General features: G+C 49.1%; 1 protein-coding gene across 1 annotated transcript in view; it reads left to right on the forward strand.

Annotated features, from left to right (window-relative positions):
- Positions 1–894: 894 nt before the first annotated feature.
- The window catches only part of LOC307228414 (protein kinase C-binding protein NELL1-like), a gene marked incomplete at both ends in the record, with an annotated part of 172,036 nt that continues 145,400 nt past the window's right edge, over positions 895–27,530 (forward strand). Inside the window, 3 exons of the mRNA XM_079998063.1 lie at positions 895–943; positions 1,496–1,624; positions 20,117–20,267. Of these exons, the coding sequence (XP_079854189.1) occupies positions 895–943; positions 1,496–1,624; positions 20,117–20,267 (329 nt within the window). The remainder of the gene's footprint in view (positions 944–1,495; positions 1,625–20,116; positions 20,268–27,530) is intronic.

Below are 27,530 nucleotides of genomic sequence, written 5' to 3' on the forward strand. Positions count from 1 at the left end.
ATCACGTGAGCCCGTATTCTGTTAGATGGATCCCCCCAAAATGGGTTCCCCCTCGCCTTCACTTTCTTCTTTCAAAGTTCTCCTTCTTCCGATTGACCGATTTGCTTTTTCCTTCCCTTGTCGGTGGTAATATTTTTTGTTCATTTCTGTGAATGTTCATCCGTGTCACAGTTTACTGACCACAACCAGCTACGTCACGGCTTCCTGTCACTTCTTGCGCTTGTGGCGGACCCCGCCACCAGCAATGGAAACATAAAGGAGCACATGCGTAAGGCAAATGAAGTAAATGGCTGTCTCTTAAAATAAAATTCATGCGAGCAAAATAAATATGGGATAAATTGGGGGGGGATTTATTTATTTATTTATTTATTTTTAATAACAATTTTACAGATTTCCCCTTCACTCTAAATCTAACAGGACGCGTGTCCTACAATGATGCAGAAGTGCATCATACGACAGGGGCTCAGCAGGAAAATGGCTGGAACACGAACAATCCTATTAATCAGAATGAAGCACCTTCTCTGGAACGCCTTTCCTCACCTCCGAAGTTGGACCTTGGCACAGTCCGAAACAGGGGGGGTACTTCACATGTAGCTTCACATCACATCCACCGTTATTTCTCTCTTCGTCCCAGTTCGAGGTTCTGTTGTCAGGGGCCACGGTCGTTCTCCGCGTTGCGCCCCAGGAGCGAGCGTCTCGTCCACTCTTCCGGCGCGCAGCGACCGCGTTCCTCTGCCCCCGCGCCCCCCGCTCCCGCAGTGGACCGCCCCGTGCCGCCGCCGAGCGGAGCGCGGCGCGCAGCCTCCCCCGCCCCGGAGCAGAGCGCGGAGAGCAGCGGCGGAGGAGCGCACGGTGCGGAGCCAGCTGAGGAACCGGGACGCGAACTCCGCACAAATGGATATTTCCGTGGCTCTGCTGTCGCTCTTCTTTTGCACTAGACCGGGTAAGAGTTGCATGCGATGCGGGGTTAAGGGTGACGGCGGACGCCGGGGGTGAGAGGAGCCGGTCCCTCCGGCTTCTCCGGTTCTCCCCACCTCGGCGCCGGCGTGCGCCCCGTGCGCGCCTTCACTGCTTCGCTTCGGGGTTTTTTTTTTTTTGTTTTTCGTTTTTTCCTTCCCCCCCGAACACGCAGCCGAAACGCTGCGAGGAACGGATCCTCGCAGCGTTTCGGCTGCGTGTCCAGCACCAGAACATGGTGGAACTTGGAACAGACCTCACACCTCTCTGCACATTTTGGAGACAGGTGTTGCAGCATTATTATGAGCCATGATCAGCAACACAGGCTGCAAACCAGGTCGTTCAAACAATGTCGGACTTTTCTCTACATGCAGTGGTTTAATAAATTGGACGCACGCGCGGCATTTTATCGAATAATAATAATAATAATAATAATAATAATACTAGCATTCATGTCTTCAAATAATTTTGCCTATATAGGATGGTGTGAGTGAAGCAAATGTCCGCCTAACGTCTTTTTTCCCCCCCCTCCCTACAGTTTTGGGTTTCGGTTCGGATCCAGATTACCAGATTGATCTCATCCATGAACTTGACCTGGCAAATGCCACCTATGGAATTACCCAAGTGGCGGGGCTCCACAACAGCAGCAAAGCCTTCCTGTTCCGAGGTAAACCCCTTCCTTTTCATTTCAGAGAGGAGGCAGTTCCCTTCGATCTGTGCTCGAGTTCAAAAAATAAAAATCTGTATATATATTTTTTTCCTTCTTTGTTTCTCCAAGTCAGATGCCTCTCGGGGTGCCTTTTATTAACTTTATTAACATCAAAATGCCCCCTAGGTTACGGGTATGAATTTCGCAGCTGGCATATTGATTGTGTTTAAAGTTACTGTTGTTTGTCTGGTGCGGCCGCAGCCTCTTCGGGGTCAAACTGTCCACGCAGACTTCACGCCATGTGTGAAGCTTCGAGCCAATTACATCGACTGTAAAAGAAGAGCACGTCCACTGCGTCCCCCCCCCCCCTTCAGGCTCAACTCGTGCAAACTGGTCTGTTGTGAAATGCACCTTTTTATTGACTTGGGACCGCTGCGACCACGTCACGGAATATAGTTTCGGAAATGCCCTGCGCGGTCCGGCTCCGGTAAAACCGAGGATACAGCGCGAGTGGAGATGGGAAACGTGACGGCAGAGCTCGGCAGAGCTGCTGACAATAGCGACGTCGGGGAAGCAGCAAGATAGAACGCATGCACTGTAGGTGTCAGTGAGACGCGTCCGTCATCCATTCACGCTTCTTGTCTTTGTTTTTTTTGTTTTTTTTCTTCCACCAACGTCCATGTTCATCAATATTCATATACTGGAATCACGGCTGTTATCCATCAAACAGGTGCTGGAAGTGCAGTTTCCTTGTCATCCGAAGGCGCCCCCTCGTTTGTCACCGCCGTGCCTTCCTCCGCTCTGAATCTGCTTTTGAGGAAGGATAAAGGGGGCGGGGTTACGACATGGCCGCCTAATTACGCATTCCACTGCGTTCGCTCATGTCGGTGCAATTAGAAGGTGCGTTTTGCGTGGAAATGTCTCTGCCCCATATGAGCAGGTGCAAATTGGCGCAGGTGTGTTGGGATGGCGACGGGTCCCTCTGACGATAGCCGCGGTTACCTCTCGGGGTCGGAGGCAGACGCCGGCTGCATCGCCTCCACCTGCTGTGATATGAGTCCGCCGGGCCGGTCGAGGCTCCCTCGCTCAGCTTTGCCGTCCCGACATCACTTTTGAACGCCCCCGGGACCCTGTTCTGGAACTCTGAGGGCATTTTTATTTTTATTTTTTCACCAGGCGGCAGTCGTCGTCCTCCCCGTTTGTTGATCAATTCATCAATGTATTTGCATATGTGCATCACTGATTCTAGCTTTAATTTTTGACCTCTGAGCTCGAGGGGCTCTGGTTTTGCCCGAATTCCCCAGGCGCGACGTTGACTCTTCCGCTACTCGCTCAGGGATGGGACCCGACGGCGTTCCCTTCCGCTGGTTGTGAAATTAGCTGCTGACGTAGTAAATCAGACGTTAATTTCACGCAGATTGTGAGCGAGCTGTGCCTTTCATGTACGCAAGTGTGTGTGTGTGTACGTGTGTGTGTGTACGTGTGTGTGCTTGGAGTGTCATTAGTCCTCCACTGCTCGCTGTGAATGAATAAAGCTCCTTGCGTCTGACTGATAGTCTCCTTTGACTGAGGTTGTTGTGCTGGGACCCCCCCCACCCCCACCCCCTCCACCCCCCACCATTACACCCCGCCCCCTCCGCCCTCCTCCAAGCTGCTCTCGCCTGATTCCTCTGGGCTCAGAGCCCTGTGTTCCCGCAGCCAGAAACTGTGTGAAATTGGACCGGAGAGTTGGAGGCAAAGTTTGCATCATGACCTATTTAACGGTTGGCCCACCCCTGCACTGCTTTGAGAGCCCTGCAACCCAGCCGGCCCTGCACCGCCACCGGGCCTCAGTACGGGTCCAAGTGTGATGTTCCAAAACTCAGCCGTTGTCTTGTCCAACATAGATCAAAACAACTCTTTATTTTGAGATGACGTGGGAAGTCGAGAAGGAGTCTGCGCTCTGCCGTGACTCCTTCGACCGGGACGGGACGAGGGGTCAGGCCGAGAGGAAGAAGCCGAGCGATCCGGCTGCTTGTTTTGTAGCTGGAGGCCTTTTTCCAATACAAGATGGCCTCCGCGGGGAGACAGTGGCTCAGAAGGTAGAGTGGGTCGTCCGGCGATCGGCGGATTGCCGGTAGCGTGCTGAAGTGTCCTTGGGCAAGACACTTAACCCCCTAACTGCTCTCGTTGAGCTGGTGTGCGCCTCGCACGGCTGCTGCCGCCGCCATCCCTGAGTGGATGAATGCGAGGTATGCACTGTGAAGCACTTTGAGTCGTAGGAGTAGAAAAGCTCAATATGAATACATCCCATTACCATACGCGCCGAGGTTTATAACTCTGAGATGGAGTCAAATGAATGCTCTGTGGATGGCCAGTCGGTGAACCGTGTTCTAAACTAGATTTTAAATGGATGAATCATTGCAATGAACAGGTTTTAGTGAACAGCACCGACTTGATTAGGTTGGTGTCATTTTGAACATGGTTATCGTCACGCGTGTGTTCCTCGCTCTCGAACATGCTTGTGTGTGCCGTAAAAGCTGAAAATGATCCGTCACATTTAGATGATGTTTGCCGGTTTCCGTTTTTTTTTTTTTTTTTTGTCTATTGTATATTCCCAGATGACGAAGCCTATTTTAGCCAGGTGTTGGACCCGTATCCGTGCAAACGCGTGCACGCTGAAGCAGGATCTGCCGCTGGATTGCGCCTCACAACCACATCTGATGGCCGTTCTCTGACAATTCTGTTTGGCTGCTGCCCGCACACCGTACAACATGCCAGTGTTCTCTCGTTCATTTATCCAATTCCCAAACTGCCGACCCTACCGAGCAAATCTTCTTTTTGCTGTCGCCGCCGTGATGGGGCGCCAACGGGCTGGAAGCGGGAGGTCTGCAACACGTCGATCCCACCGCGCTGGCGGCTCCCCATTTACCAAACTGAGTTAATGTCCCCTTTGTTCAACCCAAGTAATCGCAGAGAGGAGACCTGTGCAATTAAATACAATTCCATGTGACCGTGAATCATCTGGACCGAAGAGGGGCTTCAAGCCCCTGTGTCTTTGCCGGATCTCGACGATTAAAAGGGATTGGCCAAAATGGTAGAGTCAAAGGCAGAGCAAGGAGATTACACACAAACACCATGATTACGTTGAATAAATGCACTTTGCATTCACCTAATGCATGTGATCACCTGTCCTCTATCTCACAGAGCCAGGTTCCGTGATAAAATGAGCAGCTGAGTTATTTCCCCATATTTACACAGCGTCAACACTAAAGATTATTTGACTGAAAAAAAATATTAAAGTGTGTGTGTGTGTGTGTGTGTGTGTGTGTGTGTGTGTGTGTGTGTGTGTGTGTGTGTGTGTGTGTGTGTGTGTGTGTGTGTGCGCACACACATATATATTTGTGTGTGTGTATATGTATGTATGTATGTGTATGTGTATGTGTGTATATATATATATATATATATATATATTTTTTTTTTTTTTTTTTTTGGTGAATATGTGCACACGTTATTAATTGCTCACTCCACGAGACTGACTGTCCTTGTCGCACGACAGCACCTTCCTGCTGCCAGACTGTTCAGCTCGTACCTGTCAAGCGTCAGCATGGCAGACAGACGATGTCAGGAGATGATGCTGAACCAAGTCTCAACCGATCCTCAGCCATATCCATCAATGAAGACTGAACGCAATCCTGTTTCTGGGCTAATATCCTTCAGGATATTACTCCTAGAATATGACAACTGAAGACTCACACCGGGGATTGCACCGGTGTCCTATATGGGCCTGATATCTGACTAAAATAGGGTGTCAGAAAATATCCTCCTTCAAACAATTCAAATGTTAAATAAAAGCGACTGCTTTCTGACACATGGAAGCGTGTTGGATGTGGGTTACGTCTTTAATGGAGAAAATAACTCTGTGTATATGTCAATCATTTTGTTCTAATGCCCCTGATCTAGTCGGTACTGTTCAGTATTCTACAGTATATGAGCAGATAGTGGAAGCCCCCCCCCGTGAAACTACACATTGGAGCTGTAGGGTTGCCAGTTCCGTCACGGTAATCGACTGGCAACCCACAACTCGGTTGAAGCAGCATGTCAAGCGGATGGATAGTGAAAAGGAGCAGCATGTAAAAACAACAAAGATTTTTCTTTATTTATTTTTTACTGAAATAACTCTGCTTGTGAGATGCTGGAAGGTGTATTTTCCTAGTTCCACAGGAGCAGGGCTTGTTGATTCCCCCCGCTGCCTCGTGCGTTGAGCTACCACAGAAGCGTGAAGCATGAAGCCCGTCTCCGGACCGGACGCGCTGGGTGAATTTGGTGTCGATCTTCCAGTCGGAAACTGGGTGACGTGGTCAAAAAGCTGGAGTATCCCTTTAAGATGTAGGATTTATAGCTGGTGTAAAGAAAAAATATGGTGGGGATCACAATTCATCCCTACTTTAGACACAAATGTCATTTATGCGGAAATTCCCACCTCTTCCCCATCTGCCTCCTAATGATGAACATACTGCGGTGGGGGGCTGGAACAGATCGGTTTCTCTTTAGTGTCGCAGATGCATCTCCACGCACCTGAAGAGGCAAGGCGGTTGAAATGACTGGCAGACGGATCGGCACTTCCCCGCCCGATCCTTTTTATTCCGAGCAGTATCAGCGGTCTGCATGTTACCGCTGCTTTAGAAAACAGGAATATGCCAATCTTTGATGTGGTCGACTCCAATGTTATCGTGTGTGCGTCAGGCGATCGGGCGGGCGGCGGCCTGGCTCCGCTCGAGCGGATCTGTTTAAAAGGGGAAAGGAGAGGAGAAAAGTGCAGACCGGGGAGCCGGGATTGAGCCTGCGTTCGCAGATTCTGCGGCGCGGCGCGCACGGCGGGTGCTTCTGCGATTTGAGGAGCAAGGGGCGACTCTGAATATACCGATGGATGCAGAATCTATTTCGAGGATTGGCATAGACCTCCACCAAAAAAAGACAAAACAAAAAAAAATTTACAAGAAAAAGAAAAACACATTTTATTTTTTTATTGAATATGAGAAAAACGGTTTCGGCGGAAGGAAACCGCCTGGAAACCAAGCGTACAGAGGGGGTCCAATTTACTCTGGCGTCCATGCTCTTGCTATTTTTACCCTGCCATCCTCCGACGGCAGAGCGTACTTCCATATGGCACAGATATTACAAAGTAAGCCCCATGTAGGCAGGCCCAGAGGAGGCCGGGCAGCCCACGGGCTCCCTGTCTCTGAGCCAGGCTGCGACTGCAAAGTCTATGGCACACAATCTCGGTCCCCGAATCCGGGCGCCGCTATCAAACCTTTCATCTTTTATGTATGAGCTTCCTGGCTGTCCCTGCTGCTGGGGAGGCGAGACACTCGTCCCACCTCACAGGAGCCCCGGCAGAATTATTCCATCTGAATTATTCATTGTACATGCGGGTGATATCTTTCAAAGGGACAGACTTGTCTCTATTGCCCCCCTGCTGTCAAATTAAAGGTAGCCCGGATGAACGGTGGTCGGACACAAGCAGCTTTATTTAGGGATGCGTGGACTCTCGCTCTCTCTCTCTGTGTGTGTGTGTGTGTGTGTGTGTGTGTGTGTGTGTGTGTGTGTGTGTGTGTGTGTGTGTGTGTGTGTGTGTGTGTGTGTGTGTGTGTGTGTGTGTGTGTGTGTGTGTGTGTGTGTGTGTGAGGGATGATATTTTTGGGTTGAATTCTCCGTACGATGGGCCTTGGTAACGTTGTGGAAGCCATGCACGCCTCCGATCCAGATGAGTACCCTGCGTGCACTGGACTTTTTTTTTTTATTCCCTTTTTTCCCACACGCTGCCCAGATCAGGACGGCCATCTTTTATTGTGCTGTTTTAGTAACGACACCGCCTATCCTGTACCAACCAGTCGCTGCTCCCCTGGATAGAAGGGGGTTGGCGTGCTCATTTCTTTTAACATTAACATTAATCCTGAAAGGTTTTTTTTTCCTCTCCACGAGATTACCATCAACTGTCTTTCAGACATCATTACCGACTCCAGGGTTTTCCTTCAGCGGGGCTCATTATCACGCCGACCAAGAGGGAAATGTCTTCTTGTACGAGCCCATTTCTGAGACATCCGCCAACAGGCTGAAAATTAGCAAAATAACCTCAGCGCCGAGCAATTAAGCGCTGCCGTCGTTCCACTGCGCCTCAGATTCCTCATGTGAAAGACGGCGGAATGAGTTTTCCGGCGACTTCTCGCCCCTCAACCCTCACCCGCCTGGTGTTATTAGCCCTCTTGTGTTGCGCACAGAGTCTTTATTGTGATGCCGTCGTAATCCCCCTGGAATTGTGTTCACCTTCATCATGGTGGCCCCTGTAACCTCGTCCCAGCTTGGAATAAGAATGCGGAGCGTCGCAGCTCATCTGACACTTTTGCCTGGCGGAGTCGACGCGTCGCACCAGCCGGTGGGAGGTGCGTGCACGGCGGCTCTGGATCCCGCCGTCACTCACTGGGATGCCCTTTTATGTCCTTATTAAACCTCCCGGAGCTGCGACATTATGGAGGGCTTCATCGCCGCGCTATTGATGGGGATCTTTTCTTATTTATTTTATCACAATATGTGGCGTGTGTGAAACCCCATGTTGACTTATTCAGGGGAGGCTGAAGTATGAACCCCCCCCTGAAATATTATACTTATTGCTTATTCCTATCTATTGCTCATTGTCCTACTTGAATTGTTGAGGTTGCACGAGGAGCGAACATTTGAGTGCCGTCGTCACACAGAAATAAACGACTTGGTACTTTACAATATTATGATAATAATGTTTCTCACCGTTATTATTTCCCACTGAATCTTAGCCATCCCAGCATCGTGCGTTTGGACTACAGAACGATGTCTCACAAAATGAAGACATGCAGACGTCCATGTGATGAGAGGACCCGTGTGCGTGTTAACCCCATGTGCTGTACGTTCAATGTCAGGCTCTCGTTTTGGAGGGTCCTCATCACTCGGGGGAGGTGGTCGCTATAACTCATTTAGCCTGACGCCAAGTCGCCGTGGAGTGATTATCAAACGCGTTGGAAAGTAATGGGTGAAAACATGCAAAGAGGCCGAACGATGTCGTACTGAATGGTGGAGTTGCACCGTTAAACTGTTTCTCGCCGTTTTTGTTTTCCGGATTGTTTTTTGGGGGTGGGGGCGGCTAAGTCATGACAGGTTGACGTAGGGCGGTCGGTCTCGGCACGGCCCCCCCCCCCCAACCCTGCTTCAGAGTCATCCATCGGCAGTTACTTCAGCCGACACTAGTTTGCTTTCTAACTACGGCGCCTTCGTCCCGCAAATGCGTCTTCCCTGGAGGCCAGGATGTGGGTACAGCTCCGCCTCCTTATTTACACTTGTGTTCCGTGGTGGAATCTGGTATAACGGTATTTGACACTTAAGGGAAGAGACACCTCTCCTACGATTGGGCGCAGTTTCAGCGTCTTCGGAGGACACGCCCCCGACGTATCGGAGCTGAGGGAACTGCCTTTTTCTCATGGTTTTCAAACCTGTTTTTTTTTAAATATATATTTATATATATAATTAATTACACTTTTTTCTTTTTTGTGACAAACACAGAACAAGGTCTGCCCCCGGCTAAAGATTTTCCTAGTCGACTATTAGTCGTCAGTTCAGAGCCATTAGTCAACTAATCATCGCACGTTAAGGATATGAATTAAATTATTGAAATTTTTGTTTTTTGAGGCATCAAATAATGGTTTGAGTTAAAGGGTCGAGAATGAACGTTATAATTAACATTGTTACCACTGCGCTACATCACAGATAAACACAAAACCAATAACCAGCCTTTAAAATAGACATTTAATTTACAAGCGCTGTGTGGTGCACACGCGCGAAGCGAGCCGCCTTTTAATTACAGCAGACAGACGTTACAGCGGTTCAACTTATTAGGCCCTGTTATTATTTTATTAATGGAGATGTTTAAATTACATATTGACGTAATTTGCACCCCATTGTGGTGTGCGGGAGACCGTTTTCCTGGTGTCGGCGTTCTCCTCGTTAGGGACCCCTTGTCGGGCGCACTTCCCAGCGCCCCGCCTGGAAGCCCCCGCTCCCCACTGTAGAGCGGGCAGGGATCCCGGACGCCCGCCGGCTTCCGGGATCGGCTTCACTAACTAAATCCGATTTAGTTAGTGAAGAATGTTATCAGCGGCTTCAAACAGCTCTCATTATATACGCAATGTTTTTTTTTGTTTTTTTTGGTTTGTTTTTTGTAATATACACAATATTATTTTCGCGTCTTTAGACGGCGCGCACCCACGGAGCGAGCCCCCCGTTTAATTAGCAGGAAAAGCCGTTCATCGAAAGCCGTAATTATTCTTCTGAATGTGTCGGAACAACCAGCAAGGAGACTGAACATTTATTTTTGTTAAAATGTGTTTCAAGTTAAAGGCCCTCTAGCGTGTCATACGCGGGTTAAGCCACAGAGGTTGTAAGATTAATAATGAAAATTATTATTGAATTAAAAATATTAATATATATTTTTTTCCGACAACTCACCGACCAACAGGAAATACTCTTAATACAATGACTTGTCTACTGTCGACTAACGTTTAGTCGACTATTTGGTGGCAGCCCAACTCTTTATTCATTACTATTGTTGCTTAACAGAGACTTTAATATTGTGTATTTAATGTGGCAGTGTCTCCATAATGTGACAGAATAATCCAAAAAGGGAAATCCTTCTGCGTATTCCGTAGTGTCTATTTGTGGAGGCATTCAGAGTTCTGCAATTGTAAAGATGTAAAGCGTTGCACTGCAAACATCCCAAATCTGCAGCCGGATGGAGTGGTACCCGACCCTGTTCTGGTTATTACTATGGTGATGAGCGCCAAGCTTTATCTCCGTCTCTCCACGGGTCCTTTCCGTCCTCTTAGCCCCTGCATATCTGGAGCCCTTCGCTAACACACTGATATATCAAGAACCCGGCTGTTAACAATTTACCATTATCACTACTGACAACACAATGCCAGGAAAACAAATCCGCACATTACTTGGCGCCATGGTGGGAGCGCTCCCAGGCATTCTGAATGCCAAAGATAAAAAATAAAAACAAATCTGCGCTGAGCCTCCGCATCCCGACGCTGGCGGGGCCGACAGAGCCTCGCGTCTGAGAGCCGCACTCCAAAAAGGAACCGCCGCGCGAAGTAGGCAGCGCGCCCGGGGTCCCGTTCGCCGCGACGCTGGCGTGGCAGGGAAAAATGAACCGGGAAAATAGAGCTGAATCCGGCGGGCGGGAAGGAGGGTGGACAGTTCGCGCCATGAGGAGCGGCGGGGCCCCGCCGTGACACGAGGCCCCAAACCAGAGGAGCACAGAGTCCTGGAAACGCGTCCTGGAGTCGGAGTCAGTACCCTGATAATACACACGTCATTCGGGGGCATTTAAAAAGGCTGCGGATCGTAAATGTACTACTTGGCACCGTACTACAAAACATTAAAAGTTCTCATCTACAACGTGAACGCCGTTCAGCGTGCACGCTCGGGGTAGAGAGCACAACTTCCTTCCAGTGAGGGATCAAAGAAACCTGAATTAAAAAAAAAAAAGTGTGTGTGTGTGTGTGTGTCATGTAACCCTGACTAAAACAAAATGACGGGCTTGCCTCATGGTGCACGCGGCACACATCTTCTTTTATTTATATATATATATATATATATATATATATATATATATATATAAAAATACTGTGAGTGTGTGTGTGTGTGTGTGTATATATATATATATACACACACAAGCTCGTCATTTTGTTTTAGTCAGGGTTAGGGGACAAGGGAGGTTTGCAGGAGCCAGAGCGAAGGGACGCCTCCCTCCATCTTCATCTGGCCCCCCTTGCCGGGTGGGTTGCAGCGGTTCTTATGTACCAACGTGGGTGGATGGTCGTCCTCCGCCCCGAGGTAAAGGCGTTGGGCGCCCGCGCTTTTTATGTATTTGTTATTGTTTATCTTTTTGTGCGGGCTCCGTCTTTCAGAGCGCGGCTCCGCCCGACCCGCTTGCGCAACCCCCGCCCTCCCTCCGCCTGTCTTCCTTTCTCTCTTCCTGTCTCTCTCCCTCTCCCTCAAACGCACACGGATAAACACAGAGGGAGATGCTGCTGTGTGGGGCTGCGTCGTTCACCATGCGGACGCGAGGAACGTCTGTCATCGCTTTTTACTTTGACGGTAACCGCGTCCGACCGGTGGTGCGGCGGCTCGCTCGCCTCCCTCCCTCCCTCCCTCCCTCCCCCTCTTGCCTCCATGCGGCGATGCTCTGTTTGTGCCGGACGAGGGAGCGGCCGGGCGGGAGGGACCCATTCAATGTTGTTTTTTTTTTTTTTAGATTCAGCTTTATTGTCATTGCACAAAGCACAAGCACTGAGACAAGGAAAGGTAGTTGAGCGTCCCAGCAGAATGCAGCAGCAGCAGCAGTAAAGAGCAGCGTGTATATAAAATACAACTATATGAATTATATATAAATAGAGTAAACAGTAGTGGGTGTGGATATAGTAAATATGTACGGTAGGAACAGAGTTTCCAGGGTTGTGTTAAAAAAAAAAAGCCTGATACTTTGATACTATTCAACGTTCACACTTTCAAACAAACTGTTTGGAAATTTTCCACTTCAGTGAAATTCCACCGTCGTCACAAATCAACTTGTTCCATGAAGTAATTGTTTGTTGCGCAGGTCAGGTGGGACGGTGAGAAGCGGCAGCATCACCCAGCCCTCGTTGCTTCCCTCCACGTCGTCCCATAGTCGGGGAACCGTTGCAACGCTTTGTTTATTCCACGGCACAGCTTTAATTTACAGTCTGTAATGCATTGTTGGAGGTTGTCATCTGGTGGAGCCTCGTGTCAGACTGGACCCGTGTTTTCCGGCACCAGTATCTCTTGGGCGGGTGAACAGCGTCTCTCCCCGATTCATTGTTACCTGTGCCAGAGTCGGCAGGTGTGCCCACATGCAGGTGTGTGATTCGCCGCCCCGCCCCGCCCCGCGGCAGGTGCTCGCCCCGTTCGCCACCGGGAGGCGACAGGGACGACCCCTGCGGGCGCGGCGTGGTGACCTCGGGTGACCTTGGCGCTTGTTACCTTACTGCCCATCTCGTCCCTGGGATGTCCCTGCCCGAACCTGTCGAGACAGAGCTGGCGAGCGTTACAACCCGCGCTGCGGCCGCAGCGAAAAAGCCTTTATTTAGGAAAACAAAGCCTGGCTCACGCAGTTCTGATGGAAAAAAATAAAATAAAAAAGTGATTTATGCAATTAGAGGAGAAACGAGGAGCCGGGCTTGGGTGTAATTATCAGGTTGTTTGCTGTTCTGTTGTTGTCCTTTGATTTTAGATATCTTTTTCCTTGCTGAGGGGATGTTTATCACAGTTGTGGTCGGGACAATATCAGCCGCCACGCCCGCTGCGTCTAATTGAGATGATTGGTTGCATTCGCGGCGCCAGTGGAAGGGCGGGAGATGGTCACCGCCTTCTAATACGTGTCCCGTTCTCGGATTCAGCGATTCGGGCCGTTTAGTCCGGCTGTGCGGGAAAATAAATGCGGCGATCTGCTGGCCCTACACAGGGGCCCCGGGGACTCCGGGCCCCCCCCCCCCCCCCCCGTACAGTTACACGGTCCCAGAGAGCGGGCCGGGCTGATGGGGCCTGGATGGATATGGATACAACACCTCAAAGCAAATTGCACCCGCTAGATGAGCTAACATCAACCGTGTGTGTGTGTGTGTGTGTGTGTGTGTGTGTGTGTGTGTGTGTGTGTGTGTGTGTGTGTGTGTGTGTGTGTGTGTGTGTGTGTGTGTGTGTGTGTGCTGGCCCGCCCGCCCGCCCATGTTGCCTTGTTTACATGGGTGTAGGTGCCTCTATGCGGAGGCTCATTTCGCGGTGGGCGCGGCGGAGACGCTCTATGCAAACGCTGCATCGGCGTGCTCCGGGGAATACGAGGAGGGAGTTATTCATCTCTTGCCAATATCTAATATTCTCTGTATTTCCTCCGAGCGCCTCTCCTGGTTTTCCGGGAGCGAGCGATGATGAGGCTCCTGGAGACGGATGGCGCCCGGGTCCCCGGCGCCGGAAAAGTCAGGCTCCGGGAACGCGGCGCCGTAATTAATGTGACGGTCGGAGAATAATCCGGTGCACTCTATCTGATGACTCATAATAGAGCGCTGTCAGCTCTGAAGGGAGACAATGCGGAGCGACCCCTCCGCCCCCCCCCCCCCCTTTTTTTTTTTTTTTCTCGTGGAGCCTGCCGCCGCTTTGTCATTGTTTGTGCCTTATTAAAATCATCTCGGCGGCGGCGGAGGGACCCGCAACGCGACCGGAGGAAAGGAGCGACGCTCGGAGCCGGGGCGCCGTATCTCCTCCGCCAAAGGACGGAGAATCCCAAACACGCGGTCATGAATGTTTTATCAAATCCCCAATTCATGAATTTTTCACGAACCGAGGAGTTCTTCAAACGCGAGGGCGGGCGGGGCGGGGCGGGCGGGGTGGGCGGGAGGCCGTCCGAAGCGCGCTCCGGCTCCCTCTCCTCGTGTCGCGCGGAGATGCTCCGCTCCGTCTGTTTGTCGCTCCGGCAATTTCCTCCCATCGTTCATGGGCGGTTTCGCCGCGCCTGGAAAATGGGTTATGCATTTCTTGTGGCCACGCTCCCTCTGCCTCGCCGCGCGTTTCGCGTTTCGCTCCCCGTGCCGCGATGGTAGCGGCCGTTTCGGGTGGTGTTTGTGGGCGTGTCGGCTCAAAAGCCAGCGGCTGTTGTGGGGGCGTGGCAAACATTTCAAACCTCCCTCCCTTTCCAGATGAAACATACATTATATATTTGGACGGTGCCGTGTCCACTCCCTTTTTTTTTTTTTTGTCATTAAAATGATGTCGTTTGTTTACTTGGCAAAATAAATAACCTCTTGGGGAAAAAAACAAACAACGTAAATGACCTTTCCATCCGTCCCTGAAAATAAAGAATCGTCCTCACCGGGGGAAACATCACATGATGTCTTCCTTATTTTAGCCGTAGTTGGAGCGCTGTTTTCCAAGGTGCGGCGCTGCTCGTCTGCACAAAGCTGAAACCCGTCGCCGCCGGGCGTCGCTCCACCGGGCGTCCCTCCGCCGGGCCTCGCTCCACCCCCATTTTCATCCGCATGGAGCCGCACCCCGTCGGGGGGGAAAAGGCCGGACAGGACACTGGTCGTCAGTGGGTCCAAGCAGGCGGCGTCCTCCGTCCTCGATGGCTTGGTGCTGGCTTGACTGACGTGCCACCGAGTCGGGCCATTTCTATTTTCAACTTTCAAATTCTGTTGCAGCCTCGCTGTTGCCATTTGGGAACACGGCGGAAAACAGATTTTTGCATCACAAGCGCTGCTGCGATATATTATGGGATGTCTGCCCCCTGTCCATCACAGAGATTCAGGAGCAGCACGGAATGAAAATTGTTTTAATTTTTTAAAGGCGGACGGGAGGAGGTCTCTCCAGCCTGTCTCTCGCTCTCTCTCCAGCCTGTCTCTCGCTCTCTCTCCAGCCTCTCTCTCGCTCTCTCTCCAGCCTGTCTCTCTCTCTCCAGCCTCTCTATCCAGCCTCTTTCTCTCTCTCTCCAGCCTGTCTCTCTCTCCAGCCTCTCTCTCTTGCCTGTCTCTCTCTCTCTTGCCTGTCTCTCTCTCTCCGGCCTGTCTCTCTCTCCAGCCTCTCTCTCTCCAGCCTCTCTCTCCAGCCTGTCTCTCTCTCCAGCCTCTCTTGCCTGTCTCTCTATCTCCAGCCTGTCTCTCTCCAGCCTGTCTCTCTCTCCAGCCTCTCTTGCCTGTCTCTCCCTCTCCAGCCTGTCTCTCCCTCTCCAGCCTGTCTCTCTCTCTCCAGCCTCTCTCTCTCTCTCCAGCCTCGCTCTCTCTCCAGCCTGTCTCTCTCTCTCTCAGCCTCTCTCTCTCCAGCCTCTCTCTCTCCAGCCTGTCTCTCTCTCTCCAGCCTGTCTCTCTCTCAAGCCTGTCTCTCTCTCTCTAGTCTGTCTCTCTCTCCAGCCTCTCTCTCTCGTGCCTCTCTCTCGCTCCAGCCTGTCTCTCTCTCTCCAGCCTCCCTCTGTCATTCTCTCCAACCCTACCTGTCTCTATCTCTAGCCTCCATCTCTCTAGTCTCTCTCTCTCCAACATCCATCTCTTTCCCGTCTCTCTATCTCTCCAGCCCCTCTCTCTCCAACCCTGCCCGTCCCTCTCTCCAGCCTCCATCTCTCCAGCTTCTCCAGCTTCTCTCCAGCCTCTCCATCTCTCTCCAGCCTCTCCATCTCTCTCCAGCCTCTCCATCTCTCTCCAGCCTCCATCTCTCTCCAGCCTCTCCATCTCTCTCCAGCCTCCATCTCTCTCCAGCCTCCATCTCTCTCCAGCCTCTCCATCTCTCGGCTCGTCTGCACAAAGCTGAAACCTGTCGTCGCCCGGCGTCGCTCCACCCCCATTTTCAGCCGCATGGAGCCGCGCCCCGTCGGGCGGAAAAGGCCGGACAGGACACTGGTCGTCAGTGGGTCCAAGCAGGCGGCGTCCTCCGTCCTCGATGGCTTGGTGCTGGCTTGACTGACGTGCCACCGAGTCGGGCCATTTCTATTTTCAACTTTCAAATTCTGTTCCATCTCTCCATCTCTCTCCAGCCCCCATCTCTCTCCAGCCCCCATCTCTCTCCAGCCTCCATCTCTCTCCAGCTTCCATCTCTCCAGCCTCCATCTATCTCCAGCCTCCAGCCTCCATCTCTCTCCAGCCTCCATCTCTCCAGCCAGCCCCAGTTAATCAGAGCTGCAGGTTTTTGCTCCTTCTCGCTCCTCGCTGCCTGGGGCGGCAGAAAGCAGGGTAGTTCCTCAGGGAACACACGCTGTTGTGTGTTGGATTGATGGGAATGTGCGGAGGATGTTCCTTAGACGGATACACAGCTTTATGCCTTTATTGTAAGATGGGAGGGAGGGTTTTTTCCTTTCACCCCTCAGCATCTATCAATCAGTTATTCAGTCAAAGTTGTATAACACATTTTGAACATTAAAATGCAATGCACTTCATCTGGGAGAGGATAGAGGTGCATACCATTGACGACGGGTACATTAAATGTACTGTCTTCACTGTACTGTGAATCACTGAAACATAACATGGTGAAATATTTATTTGTGTTAATAAACGCGCAAACAAAGGATAATAAAAGGAAAAGGTAAATAGTTATTATTCAACTGTCTCCAGGAATAGTTAGTTGGAGCCCCAAGCCTCCATTGTATCATATTTTCCCTTTTTCCACTCATCTAATATTAATGATGTTTCATGCAGTAACAAGCACCCAATAGCCATTAAGGAGCTTCCAGGGAGATTGAATATACGACTTCAGGGACTGTAAGATGGTGGCTGCGCAAAGACTAATTGTACAGCGATGACACACTTTGAACTGAGTGCATGAGTGTGAAGGCTGGTGTACACATACAGTAGTACACACTGTGTACACACTGTATGCACACACACATACTGTAGGGCCTAGTTATTATTATTATTATTATTATTAGTAGTAGTAGTAGTAGCAGTAGTAGTAGTACAACTACTACTTATAATAATAATAAGAACAATAATAATACAAATTATAAATAATAATAATAATAAATATAGCTGCCGGCAGCAATACAGAGTCCAGTTTATTCGTTTTAGGTACGTGTTACAGTTGCAATGGAAGAACTTGTCAATACTTAGTCCTGTTTAGTTGTGTTGGGTGCATTTTACAGTTTCTCTGAAACAGGGTTCTCTAAAACACAGCAAGATTTTACGAGTTTACCTGAACGCAGCATGGGCTCCTCCTGGTCCATCGTCTCCTGGTTACTCGTCTCGGTTCTTCAGTACCTTTTTTAAATTGCAACTGACCTTGACGACTTATGATGATGATGATGAGGATGATGATAATTATTTCATTGTTATTGTTATTATCCTTCTATCCTCTTCTTTTATGTATAGTTAGAGTATACTGTATATTGGAGCCTCAACGAATGACGAGTTCCTCCGTAAATAAATATTTATTATTGTATGAGATGTTATTGACGTGATGGATTGTAAAATACGGTAATTCGATGATGGTAAATCCTCATCAGAAGTTATCTGATGCCAAGCAGACATCTTGAATAACTTCACCCAGGAGTCTAATATCTAACTTTTCAGTCTATAGCACAATGGAACCGATTATTAGCTCAGTAAAATGTATTTGGACATTTTTTCTGAGTCATATCTTCCCTGTTAAACATAATTGTCTGGATAGATTAGCGCCGCGCCACGTTCTTCTCCTCATCTTAGGTGGCTTGTGGTGCTCTTGATATCAGGTGCACGGCGGTGGATCTGCCGGTCGGGTGTCAATCTGACAAAAGCTAAATGATGTAATGAGGGCGCCCATGGCCCTCAGTGCCAGGTGAAGAGGCCGGCGCTTTGCTTGCCACACCGAGCCCCGATCCGGTCTCCGTCAGTGTTGCCTCCGCTTTGTTCCTTGACAGCCGTGATCATTTTGTGGTTTGTCACCTTGATTGTCATTCTGAATACATTTTGACTTTCTGCGACGCAGCTCAGCCGCAAGAAAGCTCGTAACATTATTGTGGTGTATTTCCGGCTATGGTACACTCTAATTATTGGATGCCGTGAGGTATTAAAATCCACCTCCAGGCTCCAGCCAATTTCACATCCTGCTCTCCTCCCTAATTTTTCTCCAAATGGAAAATGGGGATGAGGTTAGTAATGGAACGTCAGATTTTATCAACAGCATGACAGCCGGTGACGAAGGAGACAGATTGTCAACACCACGAGTGTCAACAGCTCCGAGCTCGTGGCCATGATGGAGAGGGAAAGGAGTGGTCACTAAAACCAAAGTTTTCAGCTGGAGGGTTTTTCAATGAAGACGACGCTTTCAATACATTTGTTGTCAAGTGTCTGACATCCCCTCAGTATCAAAGAGGCAGAATGAGTGGAGGAAGTGTTTTTATTGCACGGTGTGCAGGCGTGTCGGCAGGAGAAATCACCTGCCGAGGACCGTTGCGGTAATGGCTTGAAGTCTGGAAGGTTCGGTGCCAAAACCAGCTATTTGTCAAAACGGCCTTCCAGTTCTTGTGGCGTAACTACATCGAGCTGTCTGCGCTTGCTCTAGATGCTATGGGGTTGCTCATTGCTGAGGGAGCCTTTGTTCTCTCACTCATTATATATTGGGCCATACTGTAGACTCCCGTCACACATGAAAGGCCATTTCATCCTTTCTCCCTTTCCATTTTAAAAGCCTGCTTCACGTTTTTAATGTATGGCTTTGCAGCTGTCAGAATGTACTTGCTCACAGATTTAACAATGCATTTGGAGATCACTTTACATGATTGCACACGAGTATGCATTTGATCCATTGATCCCATTAAAAATGTTCCATTTATGTAGTACTTATTTGCGATTTGCATATGCCGGTATGCCGCAATTAGTGGGTTTTTTTTATTATCGGGAAACGCATTCTAATCTGTTAGACTGGTAAGTATGTCCTAAAATTGGTGTTTTCCTTTCCCGTCTGTTCATATAAAACGAAAAACAGGAACACTGCCCTAGAAACCTCCCCCCTTCCTCACCTAGTAAAGCAGAGGTGTGTGTGTGTGTGTGTGTGTGTGTGTGTGTGTGTGTGTGTGTGTGTGTGTGTGTGTGTGTGTGTGTGTGTGTGTGTGTGTGTGTGTGTGTGTGTGTGTGTGTGTGTGTGTGTGTGTGTGTGTGTGTTGAGGGCTAGGGTCATGGTCATTCAGCCAGCCAGCAGGACAGGCGGGAGGAGGGGGAAGCACCGCTACCTGGGCTGTAGGTGAGGCTGAGCGTGAGGACAGAGAGGACACTCCCACCCTGGGGAGATTTAAAAGCCCCCCCCCCGACAGCTGAACCTGTGAAACTGAGGGACACGGACAGGAGACACAAACATGTTGCATTATGGGAAACGCATTGCTACAGACACGTGTACATAGTGGTTGTTCGCTCACGCAGTATATAGTCTGTGCATTGATACATGTAAATCTCCACGAGGGGGTGGGCGAAACGGGGAGAAAAATTATGTATATTCTTTTTAACATTCTTTTTTGTTGCTTTTCACACAGTTTACAACATTTTAAGCAAAAATAGCCCAAAAAGGAAAGAAACAAGAAAACGAAATGAAGGGTGAGACTCAAATAGGGCTCTGAAAAATGACTAGACGAAAACAAAAATCCACTTTTTCAACTTTCCTTTCCATCTCCTTGTGGCATTCGGGAATAGCGGTGTTGTGTGGTGAAACATAAAAATCTGCTATCAAACACTTATTTTCCACTAGTTTCGTAGGAGCCATATCCTTGGTACAAAAAGAATGCTGATCAAGTAAGCAGGTGTCCAATCCAGCCATGCATTTTAAAAAGTTGCACCTGCCGTGTGACGCGATTGGCTCATGTTGTTGGTGGCTGTAGGGCGGGGCGGGAGTGCCATTTTGAGGTCGACGCGATGCTACGATACTATTCGGCACGTGCGCAGGGCATCCCTCACCACTGTTTTCCTTTCTTGCTTACACCTCCAGATGTTGGCCGAGCCGTGCACGCCCCGGCACATCTCACGGAGAAGGTGGTGCAGCTGTTTCGGGGTAAAACGGAGTTCACCTTTCTGGCCTCCATCCAGCAGAAGTCCTCCACTTCAGGAGTGATATTCTCCATCCACGAGTCCGAACACAGGTAACGCAACCTCAGCCCTCTTCCCATTAACCCTGTTTTAAGTTACTATCCGCACCGTTCCGTGCTACCAAGTCAACCCAGCTGCGGTTTGGTCTGTATTAAAACAGAACCGCTTCCAAGATGGCGTACTACATGTTTGTTGTCTCGTCCAGCATTCTTGGCCATGTGAGTAAAAAGGTCCATGTCTTGTGGGATGCACTACATCGCTCTACTCTGTTTCATACGGTGACCCCTGAGAGCTCAGCACACTGCAACTTAAGAAAACACATTCAAGATTCGAGATTCAAAAGGTTTATTCGTCACATACATATACATACTTTCATACGTATATGCAGTGAAATGTCAATGCAACGCACCCGGTGATTACACACAATATGTCCTAAATTTAACACAGTAGCTACCTAAGAATTTCTACTAGACCAACTAACTGATTCCTAAAACTAATGCAGTAAGTCGAATACTATAGAATAAAAATATATAGAATAAAATAAAATAGAATAGATAAAGGGAATAGGCTTATTTATATGGGATAGGCTTATGTATATAGGCTAATTATGTATATATAGATATGTGCATTAAAGTGGCATGTGAATAAAGTGAGGTAGCGTTTGTGGGATAATACAGCACAGTATACAACAGTACGGCACAGCAATACGATAACACTGAACAACCCAGAACAGTGACACAGTATGCGGTACAGTGTGCTACATACAGTACAGTAAGGTAGTGGAGCCTATTTGCGTGGCTCAGTGAGCACCACTGGTGAGTTCAGCATTGACAGTTCTTATGGCTTGCGGGAAAAAACTCTGTCTCAGTCTCTGTCCTCGCTGTGTGATCGCAGAGTAGCTTGCCCGACTGCAGCAGATGGAACAGTTCGTTGGGGTGGTGAGGATCCTTCATGATCCTGCGGGCTCTGCTACTGCACCTCCTGGTGTATAAGTCCTGCAGGGAGGGCAGGGCAGTTCCAGTGGTAGGTTTGACTGAACGCACCACCCTCTGCAGGGCCCGCCTGTCCTGAGCAGTACAGTTCCCAAACCCGGCAGTGATGGTGCTCTCCACCGCTCCACAGTAGAAGGACTTGAGGATCCTCACCGAGACCCAGAATTTCTTAAGCTGCCTGAGGTGGTAAAGACGCTGCCTGGCCTTTCTCACCAGAGTGTCTGTTTGTAAAGTCCAAGGTGCTCACCCTGTCGACAGAAGCCCCATTAATCACCAAGGGCGCGTGCGTCCTCGGTTGTAATCCTCGCCTAAAGTCCACAATCAGCTCCTTAGTTTTGCTGATGTTCAGGTGGAGGCTGTTGTCCTGGCACCAGAGTGACAGGTCTGCCACCTCCTGGCGATAGGCCTTCCCATTAAAGTCGGTGATCAGGCCCACGACAATGGTGTCGTCAGCAAACTTGATGATGGTGTTGGAGCTGGGCCTGGCCACACAGTCATCTGTGTACAGGGAGTACAGTAGGGGGCTGAGGACGCAGCCCTGGGGGGATCCTGTGTTCAGGGTGAGGGAGCTGGACATGTGCTTCCCCACCCTAACCCCTGGGGCGGGGCTGAGAGGAAGTCCAGGATCCAGGCACACAGTGGAGTATTCAGTCCGAGCTCCTTCAGCTTGACAGCCAGTCTGGTGGAGACTATGGTAATGAAAGCTAAACTGTAATCGATGAACAGCAATCGCACATAGGCCCCTTCCGGCCATCCAGGTGGGTGAGCGTGGTGTGGGGGAGGGAGGCACAGATATAATCCTTTATCAGCCTCTTGAAACACTTAATGACCACCGAGGTGAGGGCCACCGGACGGTAGTCATTCAGGCAGGCAGGAGAGGCGATCTTCGGGACAGAAACAACGGTGGACGTCTTGAAGCAGGACGGGACCACTGATTCAGTCAGGGAGATGTTGAATATTGTAGTGAACACTGGGGCTAGCTGGTTAGCACAGGCCTTCAGTACTCGCCCAGATATGCCATCTGGGCATGCAGCTTTCCTGGTGTTCACCCGCATCAGAGCCTTCCTGACGTCATGCTCAGACACTGAGAGTGCGCGCTCCTCCCCAGCGGTGTAACTCCAAGCTGCACCGCAGCACCGCTAGCTGGCGAGCTAGCAGTGCTGTTGCCAGACTCAAACCGCGCATTAAAGGAGTTCAGTTTGTTGGCTAGGGAGGCGTCCACACTCGTGGCTGGGGAGGAGCTGCTCTTGTACTTTATTATAGTCCGCAGCCCCTCCCACAAGTGTCTGGTGTCCCATTGCTCCATCTGTAGCTCCACAGTCTCTCTGTATGTTCGTTTAGCGTCCTTCACCGCCCTCCGCAGATTGTATGACGCCGTTTTGTAATTGTCCATATTTCCGGATACAAGACCGTCGTCGTAAGGGGCCGTGCAAGCATTCAGAGCGCAGCGGATGGATTTATCGACCCACGGCTTCTGGTTTGGAAATATCCGAAACTTTCACCGTGGGAACGATGCTGTCCGCTAACGTAGCCATGAAGCTCACTACTACATCCCTAAACTCGCTGACATCACTTGAACTTGATTGGAACATGTCCCAGTCTACGTCAGTCAGAGCGTCCTGAAGCGCAGCCTCTGATTGGTCCGTCCACCGCTTCACTTCCCTAGTCACCACCAGTTCTCGCGCGATCAGAGGCCTGTAAACGGGAACCAGCGAAATCGTGGCGTGATCTGATTTCTCGAAAGCAGGGAGCGAGACGGGCTTGTATCCGTTCTTGTAAGGAGTGTAACAATGGTCCAAAGTTCTATCTCCCCTGGTGGCACACGTGATGTGTTGATGGAAATTAGGCAGAACTTTTTTTAAGGTTCGCCCTGTTAAAGTCCCCAGTCACCACCACAGCCGTGTCAGGATGTTTGTTTTGAAATCCACACACACATCATACAGGTCCGACAGTGCTGTCGGTGTCCGCTTGCGGTGGGATATAAACGGCTGTAATGATGGAAATGATGCAAATAGACAAAACACAAGCCAATTAAGAAAAATTCTTCACCAATTTCCAAACACCCAGCATTTAGAAAATACGCTGCAAATCCAGACGTGTCAGACGAACTGCATTATCCCAAAACAGTTTGCAAATTCGAAAAACATTAAACGGAAAACACAAAGGCAAAAACCACAACGTAATGGAAGTGAGCCACAACCGATGCACCGGTTTATCTGCAGTAAAATAGAACCATACGACAACATGTACATGGAAAAACAAACATAGAAACGAACATGTACATGGAAAAACATTTACATAGAAACAAACATGTACATGGAAAAACAAACATAGAAACAAACAACACCATGTCCTTTGAAAAACATAAACATAGAAACAAACATGTACATGGAAGAACATAAACATAGGTACAAGTCAGATGTACATGGAAAAAAAAACATAGAACCATACAACAACATGTACATGGAAAAACATAAACATAGAACCATACAATAACATGTACATGGAAAAACATACAACCATACAACAACATGTACACGGAAAACATTAACATAGAAACAAACATGTACTTGGAAAAACACAAACATAGAAACAAACATGTACATGGAAAAACATAAACATAGAAACAAACAGCATGTACATGGAAAAAAACAAACTTAGAAACAAACACCATGTACATGGAAAAACAAACATAGAAACAAACAACACTATGTACATGGAAAAACATAAACATAGCAACAAACAACATGTACTTGGAAAAACACAAACATAGAAACAAACATGTACATGGAAAAACAAACATAGAAACAAACAACAGCATGTACATGGAAAAAACATAAACTTAGAAACAAACAACATGTACATGGAAAAACAAACATAGAACCATACGACAACATGTACATGGAAAAACATAAACATAGAAACAAACATGTACATGGAAAAACACAAACATAGAAACAAACATGTACATGGAAAAAACAAACTTAGAAACAAACAACATGTACATGGAAAAACATAAACATAGAAACAAACAACACTATCTACATGGAAAAACATAGAAACAAACAACACTATCTACATGGAAAAACATAGAAACAAACAACACTATGTACATGGAAAAACATAAACATAGAAACAAACAACACTATCTACATGGAAAAACATTGAAACAAACAACACTATGTACATGGAAAAACATTGAAACAAACAACACTATGTACATGGAAAAACATAAACATAGAAACAAACAACAACATGTACATGGAAAAACATAAACATCGAAACAAACAACACTATGTACATAGAAAAACATAGAAACAAACACTATGTACATTGAAAAACAAACATAGAAACAAACAACAACATGTACATGGAAAAACAAACAGAAACAAACATGTACATGGAAAAACAAACATAGAAACAAACAACATGTACATGGAAAAACAAACATGTACATGGAAAAACAAACAGAAACAAACATGTACATGGAAAAACATAAACATAGAAACAAACAACACTATGTACATGGAAAAACAAACATAGAAACATCAGATGACAACATGCTTTTGACAAAACATAATTAAGTCGATGAAAATTTGAACCGCACTTCATCCAACCAGCCCCCGCAGCCCACCCCACAAGGCGGGCGACCCCAGCGCTGCGATCTGCACCCCTTACGCCGCCTCCACCTGACCCACCACCCCCCAGACCGTCACGCGGAAGCCAGTCCCACCCCCACCTGCCCACGCCTGGAGACGAGAGCAGACCCTCGCCCCCCCCCGTAGTAGGCCCAGGACCCCCCCCACCACCGCACCCACCCGACCGCTGAGCCCCGGTGTGACCCAGGAGACCCCCGCACGTGCGATGGACATAAAACTTTCTAATTGAGCTGTCATGCACTAGCAGAGTGCAGGAAGGGGTCCACACACTCCTCGCCAGCCTGCGAATGTCGATAAACTGTTTCTTTTTTTTTTTTTTTTTTTGTTGTTTTTTCGGCTTCAGACTTTCGTAGGAATTTGTTCAGACGAATTGGATATGATTACAGAACGAAGCCTGCCGCAGGACCTGGCTGTGTGGCGGCGCTGCTCTCACGCCGGCCCCTTGAGAAACTGTACAAATGAATTGTTTTTAAAGGGCAGGCGTCATTGATTTTTTTTATTTATTTATTTATTTATGTCCCTTCTCTCTTTCCTTTGAAGGTAAAGGCTCCGTTCTGTAAAGAACACACGGAAAGTGAAGGGAGGCTACAATGCGTATCTGTAGAGGAACGGGTCACATTCATAGACGGCCCCTCGTCCTCGTGCCGCAGCAGTGTGTTGGAATGGCGGAACATTGAAGCCCTCGTATGTGGAGCGCCTCCGGTGGCGGTTTTCCAGGACAACTTTTGACTCCGCCCGCGCCGGTGCGAGCGAATGGCGGACACGGAAAACGTTTAAAATCAAGCAGTATTTTTTTTTATTTTTTTGCACAGTCGGCAGTTCTCCGCGGCCCTAGCCCAGGCCTCCATTGTCAGCAGTAACGACGGCTCTGTGATAAGAAACCTCAAAGGCCGGCGTCTTCAATGCTCTCCCCAAATTTCTGCATTCAAACACCAACGGTGCATCGCCAGCCCAGCCACCTGCCATGTTCCTATGCTGCTCGCCCCCTTTCTTCTCTCTCTCTCTCTCTCTCTCTCTGGTGGCGGACACGGAAAATGTTTAAAATCAACCATTTTTGGTCACGACAATCGCTAGAAAATCAGAAGTCCTGGTGGGACTGCCTCCCGCGCCACTGCCAGGAAGGATGTTTTCGGCTTTTAACAGAGCTCTGCGTCGCCCGGCTGTTTGTCGTGGATGCAGCTCGTGTGTGTGTGTGTGTGTGTGTGTGTGTGTGTGTGTGTGTGTGTGTGTGTGTGTGTGTGTGTGTGTGTGTGTGTGTGTGTGTGTGTGTGTGTGTGTGTGTGTGTGTGTGTGTGTGTGTGTGTGTGTGTCGCTCTTTACAGAGAGGATGAAAGGCAGGTGAGCGTGGTGTTTGAATTCTGCAATGACCTTGAGAGATGTGGCCTCTGCTCCCTTCCACTAAACACACACACACTTCTCTCTCTCACTCATTACCTGCAGGCGTAATTGTTGCACAGCGGGTCGGCCAAACAACAGTGAGGCTAATTGAAGCCAACTGACTGTAATCTTCTGCTGGAGGCTCCACACCCGCATATTTAGCTCTGAGGAGCGATTGGACCGAAGCAAATGTTGCTATAAAGCCTCACTCAGCGATGCTCGCTACAACAATAGTCAACAGCCCTAAGGCAATTACCGGAACATAACCGACCAATTTCAATGCACGCGCTCCGAGTACAACCGCGGTATTTCCACAAGCAGAGTAAAGATTGTCAAGACGCCATTTTGACAAATCAACACAAATAGAAATGAATCTCTGACGCGATGAAAGATTTTTCATGATCTTGCGTCTTACCTTCGGTGCATTCGAATGGTAGCGCTATTTATACTGTATATCAAAAATAAGAACGGATCCAACGTGTGTTATGGTGCCTTGAAGTCGCCGATGTGGTGTGCAGGTTTGACGCCTGACTCGCGCAGCTCTGTACTGCTGCCTGGCTCGCCGCCGGTGTCCCCCCCTCCATTCAGACCCCCCGCTGTGTCCGCTGCCGAGCCGCGCATTCCTCCGTCCCGTCGCCGTCCCTCTCCTATCACAGTCACGCCGTCGTCCCCTTTCCCCAGCTCTGCCGTTCCCGCTCGGCGGCGGCCTCCCCTCGTCCTCCTCCCGCCTTCCGCTCGCCTCGTCTCTCAAAGGAGAGGCCTTTAGAAAGCAAACCTTCCTGGGCAACCCGTGCGAGAGCCTTTTCCTTTTTTACGTTTTTTTTTTGTTTTTTTTGCTGTCCGGCGCTGGGTGTAGTACTGCCATGTGGGGTGGAATACAACAAAAGCAGGGTTGTTTTGTTTTTTTTTGGGGGGGGGGTTTTGCACAGTCAGCAGTTCTCCGCGGCCCTAGCCCAGGCCTCCATTGTCAGCAGTAACGACGGCTCTGTGATAAGAAACCTCAAAGGCCGGCGTCTTCAATGCTTCTCCCCAACTTTCTGCATTCAAACACCAACGGTGCATCGCCAGCCCAGCCACCTGCCATGTTCCTATGCTGCTCGCCCCCTTTTTCTCTCTCTCTCGCTCTTGCTCTCGCTCTCTCTCTCTCATACATCAACAAAAGCTTGCATGCCATTCGAGCCGACGTGGCACCCCCGATGAGGATGTGTGATCACGTTGAAAAGCTTTGCGGCGGGACCAGGTGAGACGAGTGGTGGAAGAACAGATGAATCTAAATGGGTTTTCCGTC

Source organism: Zeus faber (assembly GCF_960531495.2).
Source record: "Zeus faber genome assembly, chromosome: 3".
Classification (NCBI taxonomy): Eukaryota; Metazoa; Chordata; class Actinopteri; order Zeiformes; family Zeidae; genus Zeus; species Zeus faber.